Raw genomic sequence first — 16,497 nt, 5'->3', positions numbered from 1 at the left:
CCATGTTTGATCAGTCTTACATCAGGACTGAGCATATATCTACCATGTTATAGCTAAATCTCCGCTGGTCACACATTTCTACCATTGCATGGTATATACTGGTATATACCAGTCAGTCCTAAAATACTTCAAATAAATTGACATCAAACAAATCCAAAAGCCCATGTTTAATGTGAAAAGTAGGCTGAAAGACCATGTAACAAAATCACCAATATATGCTTTGGACGGCAGTATGAAAGCTGGCGTTGACTGCCAAAAGCACAGTGCTATAATTCACCTGGCACTGTTGCCATGCAACATCACAACAATAGCAGCTACCTCCAAAAATATCAAATCTCAGTTGTTAAATAAAGCAAGTATGGGCTATTTCATGCACCTCTTAACCAACTTCAGCTGACACGAGGAGAGCCTCTGCCATTGTCCTGCCAAAGTGAATCTATGTCTGGGTTCTTACAGCAATATTTGTTAAACCCTGCATTTTTTTGTACTGTACTGTTTTAGAAATGTATTTAATACACTGAGCTGTAGATAAACACAAACACAGCTGAGTGTGTGAATAGTCAGTGTGCTCATTATGTGCATGTAGTTATTTCAGGTTATGGGTGGATACGCTGTCCCAGAGGGGACTGGTGAGTCAATGACAGGACATATCCACAATCTATCCCTTAGTCAGAGGACTTAGTCACAGCCTACCAACCAGTACACACCCAGTCTACATCTACACGCACTCAGAGACACACTACGGACTCAGCACCGGTACAGATTTTATGATCAGTCAGGGCCACAGCCCTAAGGTTTGTGTACTTACACTGACATATTGTGCCGAGGCTCTCATATAGGTAATTTTCTTCTTATTTTCTTGAGAAAAACTTAATGTTTTTTTTTAATCTTTTTTCTTAAGACAAAACTAAAGAAGAATTCACATTCTTGAAAGGAATCTTTTTAAAAATCATTGTCAGGATAACCTTGACTTAAATCTCCAAAGTTAAGAATAAGCAAAGAAAGTGTTCATGCTTATTATGATTCTTACGATAATCTGCAGGCAGCACAAAAAAGCGGCCTTTGAGGTGATTTTTATTGAGTTGATCAGCGAGTCTTCGTCAAGAACCGCTCTACAATCAGATAACATCAAAACCTGTAATTTTCTTCTTAAGAAAAAAAAAACTGTAGAAATGATTTCAGAAATTCTTAAGAACTTTTCAATAATTGTTACGAACTACTTTGAGTTTTTTAACTTCTTTCTTAAGAAGATTTTCTTGAATCTGGCCCCTGATCCAATTCCCCACATAATTTCCTGAGCTATTAAAACTGCAATACAAACATATTTCACTGACAACCCCAAGTTCACCAAATTCTTTTATAAGAGACCTTACCATCTCAGTCCCTGTCAGTGTAAGTAGCCAGTGTCATCAGTCCTAGTTTCCTCATCATTTCATTTGTTTCCATAACGTAACATATATATACCAAGCACAAACAAACTGTTAAGGGCTGCTGGGTAATGTAGTCCAATTGTTTCATGCTTACATATTATGCTTTTGCCAGGAGAGCTGGTGAGGTCTGGTTGGGACAGGCTGTTGTTGTTGTTGCCATTCTCCACATCTCCTGTCTTTTCCATGGGTGGAGTATTTGAATTCTGTGCTGTCTGCTCACCGGTTTCATTCCCTTCTGAGGCCAAAAAACACAAACACGGAGGAGAGAGAATGAAAATAAAAGTTACACAGATTACACAAAGCATTGCTTTCAGATTCATTTCTAAAGTGTCTTGATGCAACAACAGTGCAATATGGTTGCTCAGTTTGTGTTTATATTTGCATCAGCTATTTTGCTAGATCATCAGTTGGTGTGCTGTGCTCACGTATCTGTGAAAGCGCATTCATGTGGTCAGCAGCATGTGTTTGTGTGTGTGTGTTTTATAAGTTAGCGCTGGAGCCAAGTGGTCTTATTATGTGGCCTGGTAATTATACAGGATTGTCTGAGAAGGCTAGAGCAGCATGACATCAAAGAGGGTCAGGACTGGGTCTTAGTGAGGAGAAGCGCTGTGTTTAGCTGTGTTGAGTACAACTGAGCTCTGCTCCTTCCTGGCCTCTGTCCCATACCTACCCAAATGGAAGCCAGCTGGGCTTTACTGGCTGTCTGATAAACACACAGCATCTCTTGTGGAACATCAGTCCATTGCTCTCTGTTTATTTCCTTTAGTGACTCTATGCCTTTTATCTTGGCACACTCCAGTTTTTACCTTTTTTGTGTGATTGTGTTGAGGGATTTTTATAATCCCTTATCTCGTAATTTTGTGGACAAGAGGATCGCTTTTTAGAGAAATGACCTTAGCAGGGATGAGTCTAGATGGCATATTAGTTGATTAGTCATTCAATGAATGACTATTAGGCAGTTTGCATGGTAAAACCCTCTCAGAAAAGTTACATCTTTTTCATCTTCATAGCAGGTACAGCATTCAAATGGACAACTTTGGACAATGCATTGTAAACGCACCTTGAGAAACATCTGTCCAGAATCAGGTGAATCCAAATCCAACCAAATAAGACCAATTAGTTGTTCAGGCAATAGACTATTAGACCACAGACTAGTCGATTTTCAATAAAATATGTAGTTTTTGAAAATAAAATAAAAGTTCCCTAGACCTTAGTGAGAAAGAGTGCCAGAATGAGAAAGAAATACAAGGGAGTTTGAGTGACAGGAATATTGACCTATCAGCATCAGACAGATCTAGCTGCTGACAGCATCGTAACCAGATGGCCTTATTTATTTTCTCTATTAAACTCTTTCACCTCTGAGCAGGCAAACTAAGACGACTCATGAGAGGCTTACCCCCCACCCCCCATTTCCTTAACCAAAACTCCAACAACAGACAGATTGTCAGGGTCTGAGCTCATAGCTCACAGAAACGTCAACATTCTCTCCTCCTCAACGACAAATAAAAGTGTTTGCAACACTTCAGGCTAGAGGTAGAAATATCCCCTGATACTTTGCCTACTGAGGTCTGAAAGCATCCTGTGGTGCTGTGCAGACCCAAAGGCTTTATATCCTGTATGTGTTGTGTAGTAATAATGGAGCTGGAATTGGTAAGTTCACATCTGGAAGCAGCTGCTGACGGAGCAGAAAAAGTCACAATAACAGCAGCAAAAGTCACAAAAATTAACCTCTAACCACAGCAGAGAATGTGTGAGCCTAAAAAGAACTTTGAGAAAAACACATCTTTAATACATATCTAACGACATATCACATGCTCACTTTAAAATTTAAGTCAATATACTGTATCAGTGGCGAGCGGTGACTTTTTTAACCGGATATGCTGGGGGCGCTTTATGTCAAAAATGCACCTGGTGCAGATACGTTGGATGGATTTCGCATTCGCTGCTTAGTTGCTTAGGCTACTCATGACACATAGCAACTAAGTTTTATGTATAATATATTAATATATTTGACCTTTGAGTAAAAGTAGCCTACATTTACCTGTTGATGCCTTCACAAGCACCCGTAAAAGCAGTTGAGTTGTGTTTGATTTGAGTCAGGCGCGACGCGCGAAAGGGACAAAATATGCTGTATTTTTGTAATCACGCTAGGTGGCACTAATGTCACGGAAATGACATGCTTCAGGGTAGGAAACAGCCTCAGATAGTTACAGTAGGTCGACTTACAGTACTATCTTTAACAGTTTATAAGTCTTCGTTAACAATAAATTTCATTATGGATAAAATTAACTACTATGAAAATAGTTTCAGTTATCACCTTTTTCCACTTGATTTAGTCTATTTAGTTTTGTATCAAATACAATGTGACTTTCGTGATCTGGCAGCAGCAGCACATTTTTGCTCTCGGGCGAGCGATCCGCGGACAGCTTTCCCTGCGCATTAAATCCCCTATATGCCAGCAAACCAATGAGAACGCAGGACAATGATGACGATACATAACAACAGAGCGTACGCACCAAAGCTGCTGTGAATCAGCTTACCCGGAACTATCAGTGAGTGGCAGATTTTACGAAAATTACCATCGTTTGGCACATAAATATATGACGGAGAGTTACATCCGTATAATTGCCTACATTTTATCGTGTAAGCTTTATGGTACACCTCAAACAAGGGAATTTACAGTAATTTAAAGTGTTAATGTTAATTAAGAAGTCCACGAATGGTTTGGGTATGCAGAGCATTCGCAGCTTATATGGACCACACGCTACTGCAATATACATATAATTACAGTCAGGTGATCAAAAGGGTGACAAGAGTGTTCTTTTATCAGGAAGAAGAGGTTTACTTTATGATATCGAAGATAAAAAAAAAAAAAAAAAAATATTTAAATAAAAATAAATAATAAATTAAAAATAAATAAACTTGTTTGAGTTCTGAGGGAGAAAAAAAAAAGAGACCACAGAGTGATGAGAAAGTCTTTCATACAGTTCAGCAGTTTAGCATTATACAAAAATATTTGGCCATTGAATGCTGTGATTAACAATCAGATCAGAATCAAAGTATTCCAGAAAGCTGTGTTATAATACACATTCAGTTTAATAGAGGAAAGCATTACAGAGACATAGAAAGAGAAAAATGAGAGAGTGAAACCTGCAGGGTTCAGAGAGTTTATAAGCTGTTGTGGGTGAATGTGAGAGCAGAGCTGGGGCTGTGGACAGACAGGGATCACGTTTATGAACCATTTTAGCTTTAAAACACAGACCACTGAAGCCTGCCTCGGTAATGCTGCTGAACAGAAGTCTGCCTTTATACCTCTGTGGCACTAAAGCGTGCGTCAGCTACTTTTGTTCTCCCATTGCTGTGGATCACTGAGCATTAGCAAGTGGAACCCAGCCGTTATCAAAGGCAGAGCTTTAATTCCTCATCATAATCAAGCCGTACAGCAGGCAGGGGAGATTTACAGTGCAGGCATCATAGTTTCAGCTAAACCTTCCACATTATGTGGCTGAAGCAATGAGGAATTTCAAGAACCTGCTCTTAATGATCTCAGCAATTACGCCACGTTTGCAAAAGCCTTTCTGAATCAGATCTCTGGCTTAACAATCTAGTGCTTTAGACATGCGAGTTGTATTGAGCTGGCCAAGTACATACAAAAAAAAAATTGCAAAATCTAATGAGTTATGGTGTGTATATGGGACATTACTTGTACACACAGTGTGTGTGGACCCTAGAGGCAGAAAATGTGTGGAAATTTTACTTGACTTGTAAACAGGGCTCATGCATTTCCCAGTAAACAACACAAGAACATAGGAATAAAAATATAGTATGTGAGTAATGGTCATAAAGACTTTATGGCATTAAAGGCATTGCGCTAGATGTAATGTTTGCTGTTGTGGGGGGGGGGGGGGGCACCTAAATTTTATAGCACTTTTCCCACGACAACAGGAATGAGGTGTCTTGTGGTAAAGACTGCTCGGAAAATGTACATCAGCATCCTATTGGTACAATCTCAGTTAAGTTTCACAGCGATTTTCTGTATTACACTGTCACATGTGATTATTTCTTAAATGGATAGTTCATTGAAAAATTTAAAAATTCCATAATTCATGTCAAACCAGTCTTTTTTTTCTGTGGAATACAAATGATGTTGTTTTGAATAATGTTTAAACTGTTTTGTCTATATACAGTAAAGTCATTGGGGTAAAAAATTCTGAAAACCACTGACTTTCATTATATTGTTTGTTTGCTGTTTTCCCCAAAAAAATGTCTTCACACAGAAGGAAGTTATACAGGTTTGGAACAACATTTAAGGTGTGTATATGAGTATATGATGATTAATGTACTATCCCGTTAATGGTGAAATGTGTTGTTTTTGCATCAATAGCGTCACTAAACAGAATTGCAAAATAATGACGATTTCAAACAGTAACATCCCAAACTCACAGTTTCCTCTGAATATTAAACTGGGACAGAAAGTTTTTACAATCCAAAAAAAAGGGCATTCTTCACCTTTAAAGAGTTGAGCAGAATGACCAATGTTCTGCGGGTGTGTATAACACCCTCCGGTTAATAGGCCAAGACACTCATACACGGCTGATTCTGAGTCACTCTCTCTGCCTCGAAGCTCTTCATCTCCCTCTGTGTCTCTCTTTTTCTCAATCTCTTTCTCTCCTTTCTGTAGTGTTGCCTTATTTACTCCTGAGATCTGGGAACGCACACTGAGACTTTCTATAATCTTCGAGCAGTCAGGTATGAGGCCTGGTATTAGAGACTGAGCAGCCATGTGGCTTTACAGGGACACTTTGAAATACTCTCAACCCTCAAACCCCAGCCTTTCTTTATTTTGTGGCAGAGTTGCTCTGTCCTCAGCAACCCCTACTAATGCGCTTTCAGAAGAAAGAGACAAAAGAGAAAGAGAGAGAGAGACTGACAAGAGACTTAGAGATATTTCACACCCCCATGCGTCTCAGTGGAATAGCTGAACTGAAGGCTAGGCAAGAGACATGCTTGAATTAGAACTTTCTCCAACTCTGAGATTCAGAACTTCTCCTTTGACTCGACGAGACCTCCCCTAACAGTGATGACTGTAAATTCAGTTTTTAATAGAATACACCATTTGAAAAGTACTTTCTCTTGTGCTCCAGTGTGCTCCAGTGAAAACAACATCCCTTTCAATCTAGAAATAATTTGCAGAGTCGAAGTGTAAAACTCGCAACTTCACTATTCAGTGTATGCCTGGAGAAAAATATATTGGCATAACGTGACAAAGAAAACTGTTAAATATCAGGCAATCTCAGAGGCGGGCCTGGAGGAGCAGCGCAATGGCCACTTGTGTTGGGAGTTAATTACTTGTCATTACCCTGACTAATTAAAACCATCACTCTTTAAAATCCACCGAGGGTGATATTATGCTAGCACAGGGCAAGGATGGGAAAAACAAGGGGGAGAGGTAAAAGAAAAAAAGAACAGCTGAAATGAAAGGCATAAAAATGAGGTCGATTTTATGCAGCTGTAGGCTAATATTATCATCGGCTTCAGGTTTGGCAGACAGGGTCCGCTGTAGCTCTGCAGGCATCTGGAACAATGTGCTGGCCACAGGGCACAGAGAACAGAGAGATACAGATTTGGGAATTGGAGGGCTACAGAATCAAATTACGCTACAGGCTGCGTTCCTCAAATTCACAACTGGTGTACTTGAGATCATTTTGAGAAAAGAAGGTGCTAAACTCCAGATTTAATGTTAAAATGCAAATATAGAAGGCAAAAACCCAAGTGATAAAGGACAGATTCCTAATGTGTTGTGTCATGTCTGCATAATAACTGAGAATGCTCTCTCTAAAATCATTATGAAACATGTGAAATGTAACAGTACATGCTGGGAGCTGCTACAGGTTATGTAAAGTGGAAGTTGTGCTTTCATAAGACCTATTTGCAAGTATCAACAATTGTGAGCTGAAGTTAATGTCTGTAATTGTATTAAGTATGTAGTACATGTTCAGAAATGTCTGTATACAGGGCTCAAGACCCTTTTCTTGCCAGTTTGTTAGAGGTCACACTGATGCTAATTTAAAATATTACTGTAGTATTTATTTTAGTAGGAATGTTCAATAATTATATTAAACATTTTTTGTAATTATTTTATTTTAGCAAAAATGTATAATTATAATAATTAGTATGATTATAATATTATATTGGTTTATACTGTGCAAACGTGCATTTATATGGGACAAGACATACAATATTTGTAAACTTAAACCAATATGCAATATTATTAATGATACAACTACTATTATTGTTTTTTGTCTCTATTTTGTGCTCCTACAGTAATCAGGTGGTGGTGCTGCCATTTTCACCAGTGCCACCCCTATCATATGTTAGTCTGGAGCCCTGGGATGACTAGATCAGCACCCATTGCACTCTCTCTATAATATATTCTTTTGCTGTTTAACTATCTGAAAATATGCACCAAACATGTTATATTCCATCTTTTTGGTTGGTCTTTGCCAGGCCTTTGAATCAATTACCCTCAGCCAAATGGTATGCTGCTCCCAGAAACAAAAACTCAATGACTGTTGCATATTTATTCACATTTATCTGGACCTTACTCAACGCACCAGTATTCAAGAGAGAGCATCTGGATCCACCTGGCTGGTACTGAATGCTACAGGAAACAGGTGGTGCCACTTAGTGGAGCATCTCAGATGGATTAAAGCAGAGCACCTCATTTAAAGCCCACATTCATGCTCCCCTGTTACACATTTGTGAGCCCATCATGACTTTGACACAATTTTTATAGCAATGACCCCTCAGGGATGTAATTAGGGGAGCAAAAAGAAAATAATTAAGGAAATGTCTGTGGCTGATCCTCTGAAGAGACATGCTGATAACTACGGTAACGTCTTCACTAAGCTTGGCTCTGAAACAATAGAGTCTAATCTGGGCTTGTAAACTGGCCAAGAGTAAAAACACACGCTTGGGGGAAAAGCTTCAAAGAACTGTTTTGGAATTTATCCAAATTCACAGATTATTTAGCAAGTACAATAGAGGAGGGGGAAAAACACTGTAAGCTCATTAAAAAAGAAAATGTCTGGTATTTAACAGGCTTTAGGGAGGATTTAACAGCACTATATCTCGTGCTTGAAAGTTTTGTGAGGAGATAGAGCAGTGTGAAGAAAGTGGGGGGTCTGTATCTCCATTTCAGGGTTTGGCATCTCCGTGCGTGACATTCCATGTCTCCTGGTTCTCTTTAACATAAAAACATTCACTTTTGCACAGTCACGCACCTCTGCTGGCTCCAAAGAAGCAACAGGAAGTTTCAAACACACTGGTGAATGGCCAACAGCTGCCTCATAGGTCAGCATTGATCCGCACTTGCTCTCTCTCTCTCTCTCTCTCTCTCTCTCTCTCTCTCTCTCTCTCTCTCTCTCTCTTGCTCTCTCATTTGAACCCTCTCAGTCAAAAAAATCCAAATGTCCTTGAGCAATGCTTGCTAATTTGCCATTTTAACAGTAAAATTTATGACTGAAGTGAAAGCTGCAGGAATCCCCCCACATGAGAATCACGACAGCAACTTAAGACCATCAGGCCAGGCATCAAAGACAGACCCCACAACGATCCAACATGATGAAATCTCCTCCATCTTTCTCACAAGGAGAAGCCAAAATATACATCTTGAAAGGCCAGCTGAGCATTTGCAAATAATTATGTAGCATGATTATCAAGTCATTTGAACAATAGTGCACAAGTGTGTCAGAATATAGACTACGTCATGAGTGGCCCATAGATTACTGCTGTCACTTGGCAATATAATTTACAATAGAGAGTTTTACTGGACTGCTTCAGGAAGATTAAATCAAATGGAAATTTATAAACGCCTTTCTTTTTGAAGATGCACCAAAGATACCCCATTTTTCATGGGGTTATGAACTTGTTAGGATCTAATCATAATGAACAAGGAGAAGCACCAAATAAGTTATACAGTTTAATTTTGTACTACATAACAATTTTATAAAAATACAAAAAAAAAGAGAAAAAAGTTTAACAAACATTTCAAAAATTACAGTTAATGAATTCAAATGGTGGGTTATATAAACCTATGCTTTAGTTAAATAGTTTTATGTTTAATTTTTTCATCATCATTAAGATATTTCCCTTGGTTCATACAATACATGGCTCACTCACAAGTGACAAGTACATGTGTGATGATACCGAACGAGAATTTTCTTAAGAAATGAAAAGAGAACATTCTTAAAGGGATAGTTCACCAAAAAGGAAAAATTCTGTCATTAATTACTTACCCTCATGTTGTTCCAAACACGTAACACTCATGCCTCTTCTAAACACAAATTAAGATATTTTAATAAAGATATTTCTGTCTCTCCATTGACAGTCCACGCAACTACCACTTTGATGCTTCAAAAAGAATGGATGGACATAAATCGCTGAGATTACATTTAAAATATCTTCATCTGTGTTTTCAAGATGAACGAAAGTCTTACAATGTTTGAAACAACATGAAGGTGATAATTTACATTTTTTGGGTAAACTAACTCTTTAAGAAATTGCTAATAAAAACTGCCCTTCAGTCTACGTAATGTGTATTAATTTATTTTAGAAATAATTTATCAATTTAGTAATTCTTTGATCGAATGAACCATAGCGTTTTCTGAAAGTTGATTATTAACATTAAGACCAGAATGTTGTCTATCAGGACACTTAAGATTGCACAATTTCTTTGACATTTCTTTATGTAAAGAGAAAAATCGCACCCCCCATCACATATTGTTGACCACAATTTTGTGAAACATTTAATCATTTAGCAGACGCTTTTTATCCAAGGCGACTTACAAATAAGGAGAGCTAGGATTGAATTAGGCAGGTCATTCCACCAGCAGGGAACAGTCCCGGTGAAGCTCCGTGAAAGCGTTTATGTGCCTCTTTTGGATGGCACCACGGTACCGTTCACTTGCAGAATGCAAGCTTCTGGATGGCACATAGGTCTGGAGTAATGAATTTAGGTAGTTTAGGCAGTAGTTGTTCTGTAGGCAAACATCAGTGCCTTAAATGTGATGCAAGTGGCAATTGGCAACCAGTGCAATTTTGCATAATGCAACAAAATGCAAAATTATCTTATCAAACCACGATGCATAGATATCATAGATGTGTTGCCCTCTTTGCAGTCTCCCACATCTATGAAGCTCTCTTATATTTGCACTTTATGTAAAAACTGTTACAGGATTCATAAATCTTAAAAACAAACAGAGCTCTCTTGTCATAGCTGTCAAATCATAACTCAATTCAAGCATAAGCAGAGATGTTGGCAGTTCCTCAAGGATCAAATTACACAAAAAAGGCCTTTAGCCTTAATTCTTGCTGAACTGAAGTGAAAAAAAAAAAAAAAAATCACGATTTTCGAAATAGCAAATCCTTCTGTGTATCTAGCGAAAACAGCTTTAGTCATCATGCACTCTGGAGAGCAGGGAGTTAGTGAGGATGGTTCATCTCCTACAGTGAGTCAGGCCTTTACACAGAACTATGGCACTCGGACGGTTGCCATATCCGTAACCAGGCGGCCTCATACAAGCTTGTGTTTTCAAAGAGTTCTTTAGACTATGAGTGCAGATCCTGTTGGGCTTTGAGGTAAAAAAAAAAAAAAAAAAAAACCTGATCGCAATATCATTATTATTATCATTATTATTTAAAATGTTAACGTTTAAATTTAGACTAATGCAAACACCAGGATGAACGACTTAAGCTAATGCCTAAACGCAACAAGATGAGAATCCTCGCAGTCTAAATGAGTGTGCTTCATGTTGAGGCACAAACCTCAAATGTTTAGGAACAATTCAGAGTTAAATGTAATTAGTGGTTATTGGGCAGATGGCATATATGCCTGGTAGCCTAATTTTACTGTGGTGTATTGGCTGTGGCAGTCACACAGGAATCAACACGTTCGCTGTTTTTTGCAGCACTGTTATGCAAACGGACGATTGGGCCAGGACTTGCCCTCACCAACAGTAAATACAAGGCCTCCGCCTGCAGATCTGATTCCTGTGGAGAGGACTGTGGCAGTTTGCAGAGGTGGTGCGCTCAAAGCCACTTGTTGTTCACACACATGCCTGTGTCAGTACATATGTTCACCGGACATAGACCAAAAACGGACACACACACACACAATTGGTTGTACATTCACACACACACACACACACACACACACACACACACACACACACACACACACACACAGGCCACACATATTCTGCAGTGTCCTTTGTACAGGGCACCATGACTAATCTGGAACTTTGACCCCTCGTTAGTAGGACAGTCCGAAGGATCTGAAAAACATTTCAAAGTGGCCCATTTCTCCTCTGGAATTCAAACCCTCAATGCCCTACTGACAAACCAAAGCTTGCAGAACCCCATTCACTGCAATGCTTGATTCAAAAGCTAAGCAAAGCACATAGCCTTCAAACCACGGAACGTTTCACTATAGCACTGTGAACTCTGTTTGCAGACTTCCACTAGCCAAGCACAAAAATTAGTGTCTACTCATATTAGCTCTGTTCTAAACCTAGTGAGTGACCTCGCTGTCTACTGCCTACATGGGCCGCACATGAAATGGAAGGGAATTTCAATACAGCCAATGCAAGTGGAATGTTTTTATATTATTTTAAATTATTTTTGTTGATACTTTTTAGAATCGTTTTAATATACTCACATATATTTATAGCATACATTACCATACCAAAATGTGGGGTCAGATTTTTTTTTAAATTAATACTTTCATTCAGCAAGGATGCATTAAAGGGATATTTCACCGCTGGAAAGATGAATGTTTATTTAAATTGGGTCATTTGTGTAGTAGAGATGTGAAATTATTTTAGAAGTTGGTGCCTTCTAGACTGAGAAAAGCCAGAAAATGTATTTTTGGCTCAAGTGGATGAAAGACAACAACTCCCAGAATGCACTTGCTTTGCTGTCCTACGAGGCCACTCCCAAGCCACGCCTACCGGTTACAGAGGGCAGTATTGTAAGAAATGATACAACCAGGCTACTAGTTGACTCGAAACTGAAAAGACGCCGTTTTATCGTGAAATCCCTATGGGCGGGTTGAAAACATACGGAACTAGCTCCTACTACTGGCTGTAGTCTCTAGCCTCTGGCCTAGAGGGTTTCTACTGGGTTTCTACTGATACAAACCTTCATGCAAATCGGTAAAGTATCCCTTTAAATTGACAAAAAATGACAGTAATTTTTTTTATGTTACAAAATATTTCTATTTCAAATAAATGCTGTTCTTTTAAACTTTCTATTCATTAAAGGGGGGGTGAAATGCTCATTTTCACTCAATCTCCTGTTAATCTTGAGTACCTATAGAGTAGTATTGCATCCTTCATATCTCCAAAAAGTCTTTAGTTTTATTATATTTATAAAAGAAAGATAGGCTGTACCGAGTCTTTCCGGAAAAAACCGAGCGTCTGGAGGCGGGCCGTGTGGGCGAAGCCAGAGCCATAGAGAGAATCCGTCGATCTGGGCTTTGTTTATAAAACATTCATCGTCGAAATGCAGGGAACAAACAGTCTACACAACTCGTTTTTGCCCCGGAAAAACAATCTGCATCCACTGTTTCTAACGCTGGGTTCTTTGGGAAGCTGAACATGGTAAGCTTTCCCTCACATCCAAAAACACACTATGCAGCGCTGCCGATGATTTCCTGTTGAAGCGCGTTGATGTGCGCGGTCTCGCTCTCCTCTGGTCGACGTGTGCGCGGGCGAGCTTTTCCGGGAGAAATGCTCACATAAGGAGTTCCACTCTGGTCTACGTCATTAGATCCACGGTCGAAAAAAAAACAGCCGAAACTTGTACCAACCCGGAAGTAAGATTTTCGGCACAGAAATTCTCCGTTATTCGTCCAAAATATTTTTTAAAAACTTTGGCCATGTTAAGCATGAGAATCCATCTCTTTAACACTGTAAACAACTCTGAATACATGAAACACCATTGTACCCCCCCTTTAAAGAATCCTGAAAAATATGTATCACAGTTTACACAAAAATATTAAGTAGTTTTCAACACCAACAATAAGAAATGTTTAAAATCATCATATTATAATGATTTCTGAAGGATCATGTGACAAAGACTGAAGTAATGGCTGCTGAAGATATAGTTTTGTTTTATCACAGAAATAAATTTTTTAATATTTTTAAAATTTACATTTTTAAATAATTTTTCACAATATTACTGGTTTTACTGTATTTTTGATCAAATAAATGCAGCTTTGGTGAGCATAAGAGACTTCTTTCAAAAATATAAAAAAATCTTTAAAAAATCAACCAGACTAACATACAATATAAATCCCTCTAATTGTTTCCAAAATTTGGGAATTTTGGCTGCATGAGACTTAAGAGTTCAGGAAAAATAAGTTTCTTTGGAAGCAACATTAAGTTGCCTACTTTGCCCATGATGCCTTCAAATGCTGCCCAAAGAGCTCGCTCACTAGGTTTTGGAACAGCTATTATGTGCATCTTTTCTGGGGAAAAAAAAGTTTTTTAGAAACCTATAAACATCCTGACCCAAGTATATTTGCATCTCATTATAGGATTGTCATCGCACTACATTGTACAGAAATCAGCATAGAAAGGACCCAACTACAGCAAAGGATCAGATGAGAAGCAGACGACTGCCTCCTAATTTTGAATGTCTGAAAGATATCAAAGACAGATTGTATGGCCTGATACAGTAACAAATAAACTTAAACACTGTGCCTCACCTTATTTGTAAAGATATATTGTATTTAGCCAATTTGTGTTAAAACCGAGTTTTTAATCGTTGCACTGAATGAATTATATTTATAACCAACATTTCTGTCGCTTTGCCATTTTTTTCACCGAGCTCAAAGCAATGCATTCTGGGATTGTCATCTCCATGAAGGATACATGAGATGCTGCCTTGTAATTTAGTTTAAAAAAGGTATCTACAGGCAGTATAATTAAGCTACATTACTTTCAAAACTGTCGGAACCGTACCTATGATGCCATAAAAAGCTGCCTACAGAGGAAGCTCACTAGCTTTTTGCATGTGATAGAATGGCAACGACCCACTTATTAAAGTCAACATGAATGAAATGGCTTCTCAAACTACTAAAAATGTAGGGCGGGATTTGATTTTGTCCATCGGGAATTAATTGGATCGTTGCATGGTTGTGGTTTGCTACTGCTGTGATCTCATGTGTGTGACAGGTTATTCTGTCTTCACGCAGAGAAAACATCATCAGAGAAGAGAAGTCCTCGCAAGATGGAGGGGAAGTTATTTTGATTAAAGATTAGAAGGGCATTTTTTTTAATAATGATGTGCACAGATAAAGTATTTATAACAAATACTGAAATATTAGATTAAAAAAAGAATTGTAATTTTGATTTCAAGGAGACTTTAACAATTATATTCAAGTTACATCCAGAGACCTGCTGGCTGTGTCTATTGTACCTGGGCATGGGTCGGTGAGAGCTTCCTGGGGCCGGCTGTCCGGTTGGGCTCCATCTGAATGTTCGGGCGGGCTGGCACTGTGGCTGTGGTCCTCCTTGGACATCTGTTCTGGAGCCAGGTGCCAGGCGACTAGAAATTACCCTGCAAAAGAAACACACAGAAGAAAACAAGGCTCAAGCCTGCGAACAAACAGCTGTCCCTGTTCCCACTATCACTTTTCCGTCCTATTGTTTGGCTCATGTCAGTGGGCCAAAGTACTTAAAAACACCAGCGGCTTGGGAAATAATGCTTGGCAGAAGAAGAGAGACTAAAATGGCACAACGAAGAAGAGGAACATGGTATGAAACGATGTGATTCATCAAGATACAAAAAAACAAAGAAATAAAAGAGTCTGAGAAATAAACCATTTTGATGCTCATACCATGGCATTCCTGTGGTGAACATGCTATTTCAAGAGTTTCTTTAATTAAAATGTCATGTGCTGAATGAATACTTACATTTAACTTCTTAAATTAAGGTCATGGACTTAAATACATGCTATTGTTAGTTCGTGACTACTAAAAACTCCACTAATAATGACAATAATCTTGAAAGAATCACGACTCACGAGCAGCACACAGAATAACATGACTGTTGGTTTTCATGCTGAGGTTTGTCTGTGGCGAGTCTCTGCACGCTCCTGCTAAAACTCACTCAAACCTGTTGAACGTGTCCACAGTTCACTTTATAGACAAAACTGAGGAATATGTAAAGCAAAAGAGTCCAAATGTCTTACCTGCGATGGTCACTCGGTAAACGTGTGGTTTCAGTAATGCATCTTTTAGTGCTCGCGCAAAACAAACTTTCAAGAGTCCCGTTTCGCGGGGGAAAGTATTTTCTTTCTCTTCATGTATCTCTCTCTTCAAGTTTTTGAGTTGTTTTATTGTTTACATTAAAGTTGACACTCGTTATTCCTCATTTGTTAATCTCGACCGTTATCTCCAGCGCTGAATAAACGAAGAGAGTTATCTTCGTCTTCAAACTCTCCCAGAGCCAAGAAACTTGACACAAAACATAGTAAAGTGGAGTCTTATTTGTTCACTGTACTAAAGGAAGACCAGAAATAAACCGCTATGAAAAGTTTTTTTTTTTCTTTTCTCTCAAATCCTGCAAATGTCCAGTAATGATGAAAGTTGTTGAGGTCGCTCTTCAGTGTTTTCACCTCGCGCGCTGTCGCTCAGCCTCAGGACTCTCGTGCAGCAGCAGCAGCAGTCGCGCACTCAGCTCGAGACTGTTCGACAGGAAATGACATTACTCCCTGCAGGCAAGATGCCTGTACTCTACAATTACACTGATTACTCTCTCCAGGACCACATAATAGACAAAAGCATGTAAATAGAATCAGAATAATATAATATAATATAATATATATTTAATTGTACATATATCATTTTTAATATATGTACACACATTGAATCAATATGTATAGCATGAGGCTTATTTCATTTCACTTTTGGTGTGAAAGGGCCTTGCCAAAAATATTACTTTTTTTCCATATAAAAAAAAAATCAAGCTCAGCCCAGGTGATAAAAAGTAACGCAAAAGA

The 16,497-nt window shown here is 38.6% G+C and overlaps 1 protein-coding gene across 5 annotated transcripts in view; it reads right to left on the bottom strand.

Annotated features, from left to right (window-relative positions):
* The window catches only part of mdfi (MyoD family inhibitor), a 29,236-nt gene extending 13,048 nt beyond the window's left edge, over window positions 1-16,188 (bottom strand). Inside the window, exons 1-3 of one of the 5 annotated variants that reach the window (XM_079857077.1) lie at window positions 15,688-16,188; window positions 14,913-15,053; window positions 1,525-1,665 (exon numbers count right to left, since the gene is read on the bottom strand). In XM_079857077.1, coding sequence (XP_079713203.1) covers window positions 1,525-1,665; window positions 14,913-15,015 — 244 coding nt within the window. In that variant the 5' untranslated portion in view covers window positions 15,016-15,053; window positions 15,688-16,188. Of the gene's footprint in view, window positions 1-1,524; window positions 1,666-14,912; window positions 15,054-15,409; window positions 15,568-15,687 lie in introns of those variants that run through there. The other 4 variants (XM_079857079.1, XM_079857078.1, XM_079857080.1 and 1 more) reach the window with 4 other exon arrangements.
* Between the last annotated feature and the right edge of the window lie 309 nt (window positions 16,189-16,497).

This window comes from Squalius cephalus (genome assembly GCF_949319135.1).
Source record: "Squalius cephalus genome assembly, chromosome: 22".
In the NCBI taxonomy this organism is placed as follows: domain Eukaryota; kingdom Metazoa; phylum Chordata; class Actinopteri; order Cypriniformes; family Leuciscidae; genus Squalius; species Squalius cephalus.
Note: the sequence above shows the minus strand (reverse complement) of the source record. Positions and strands in the feature narration are given on the sequence as shown.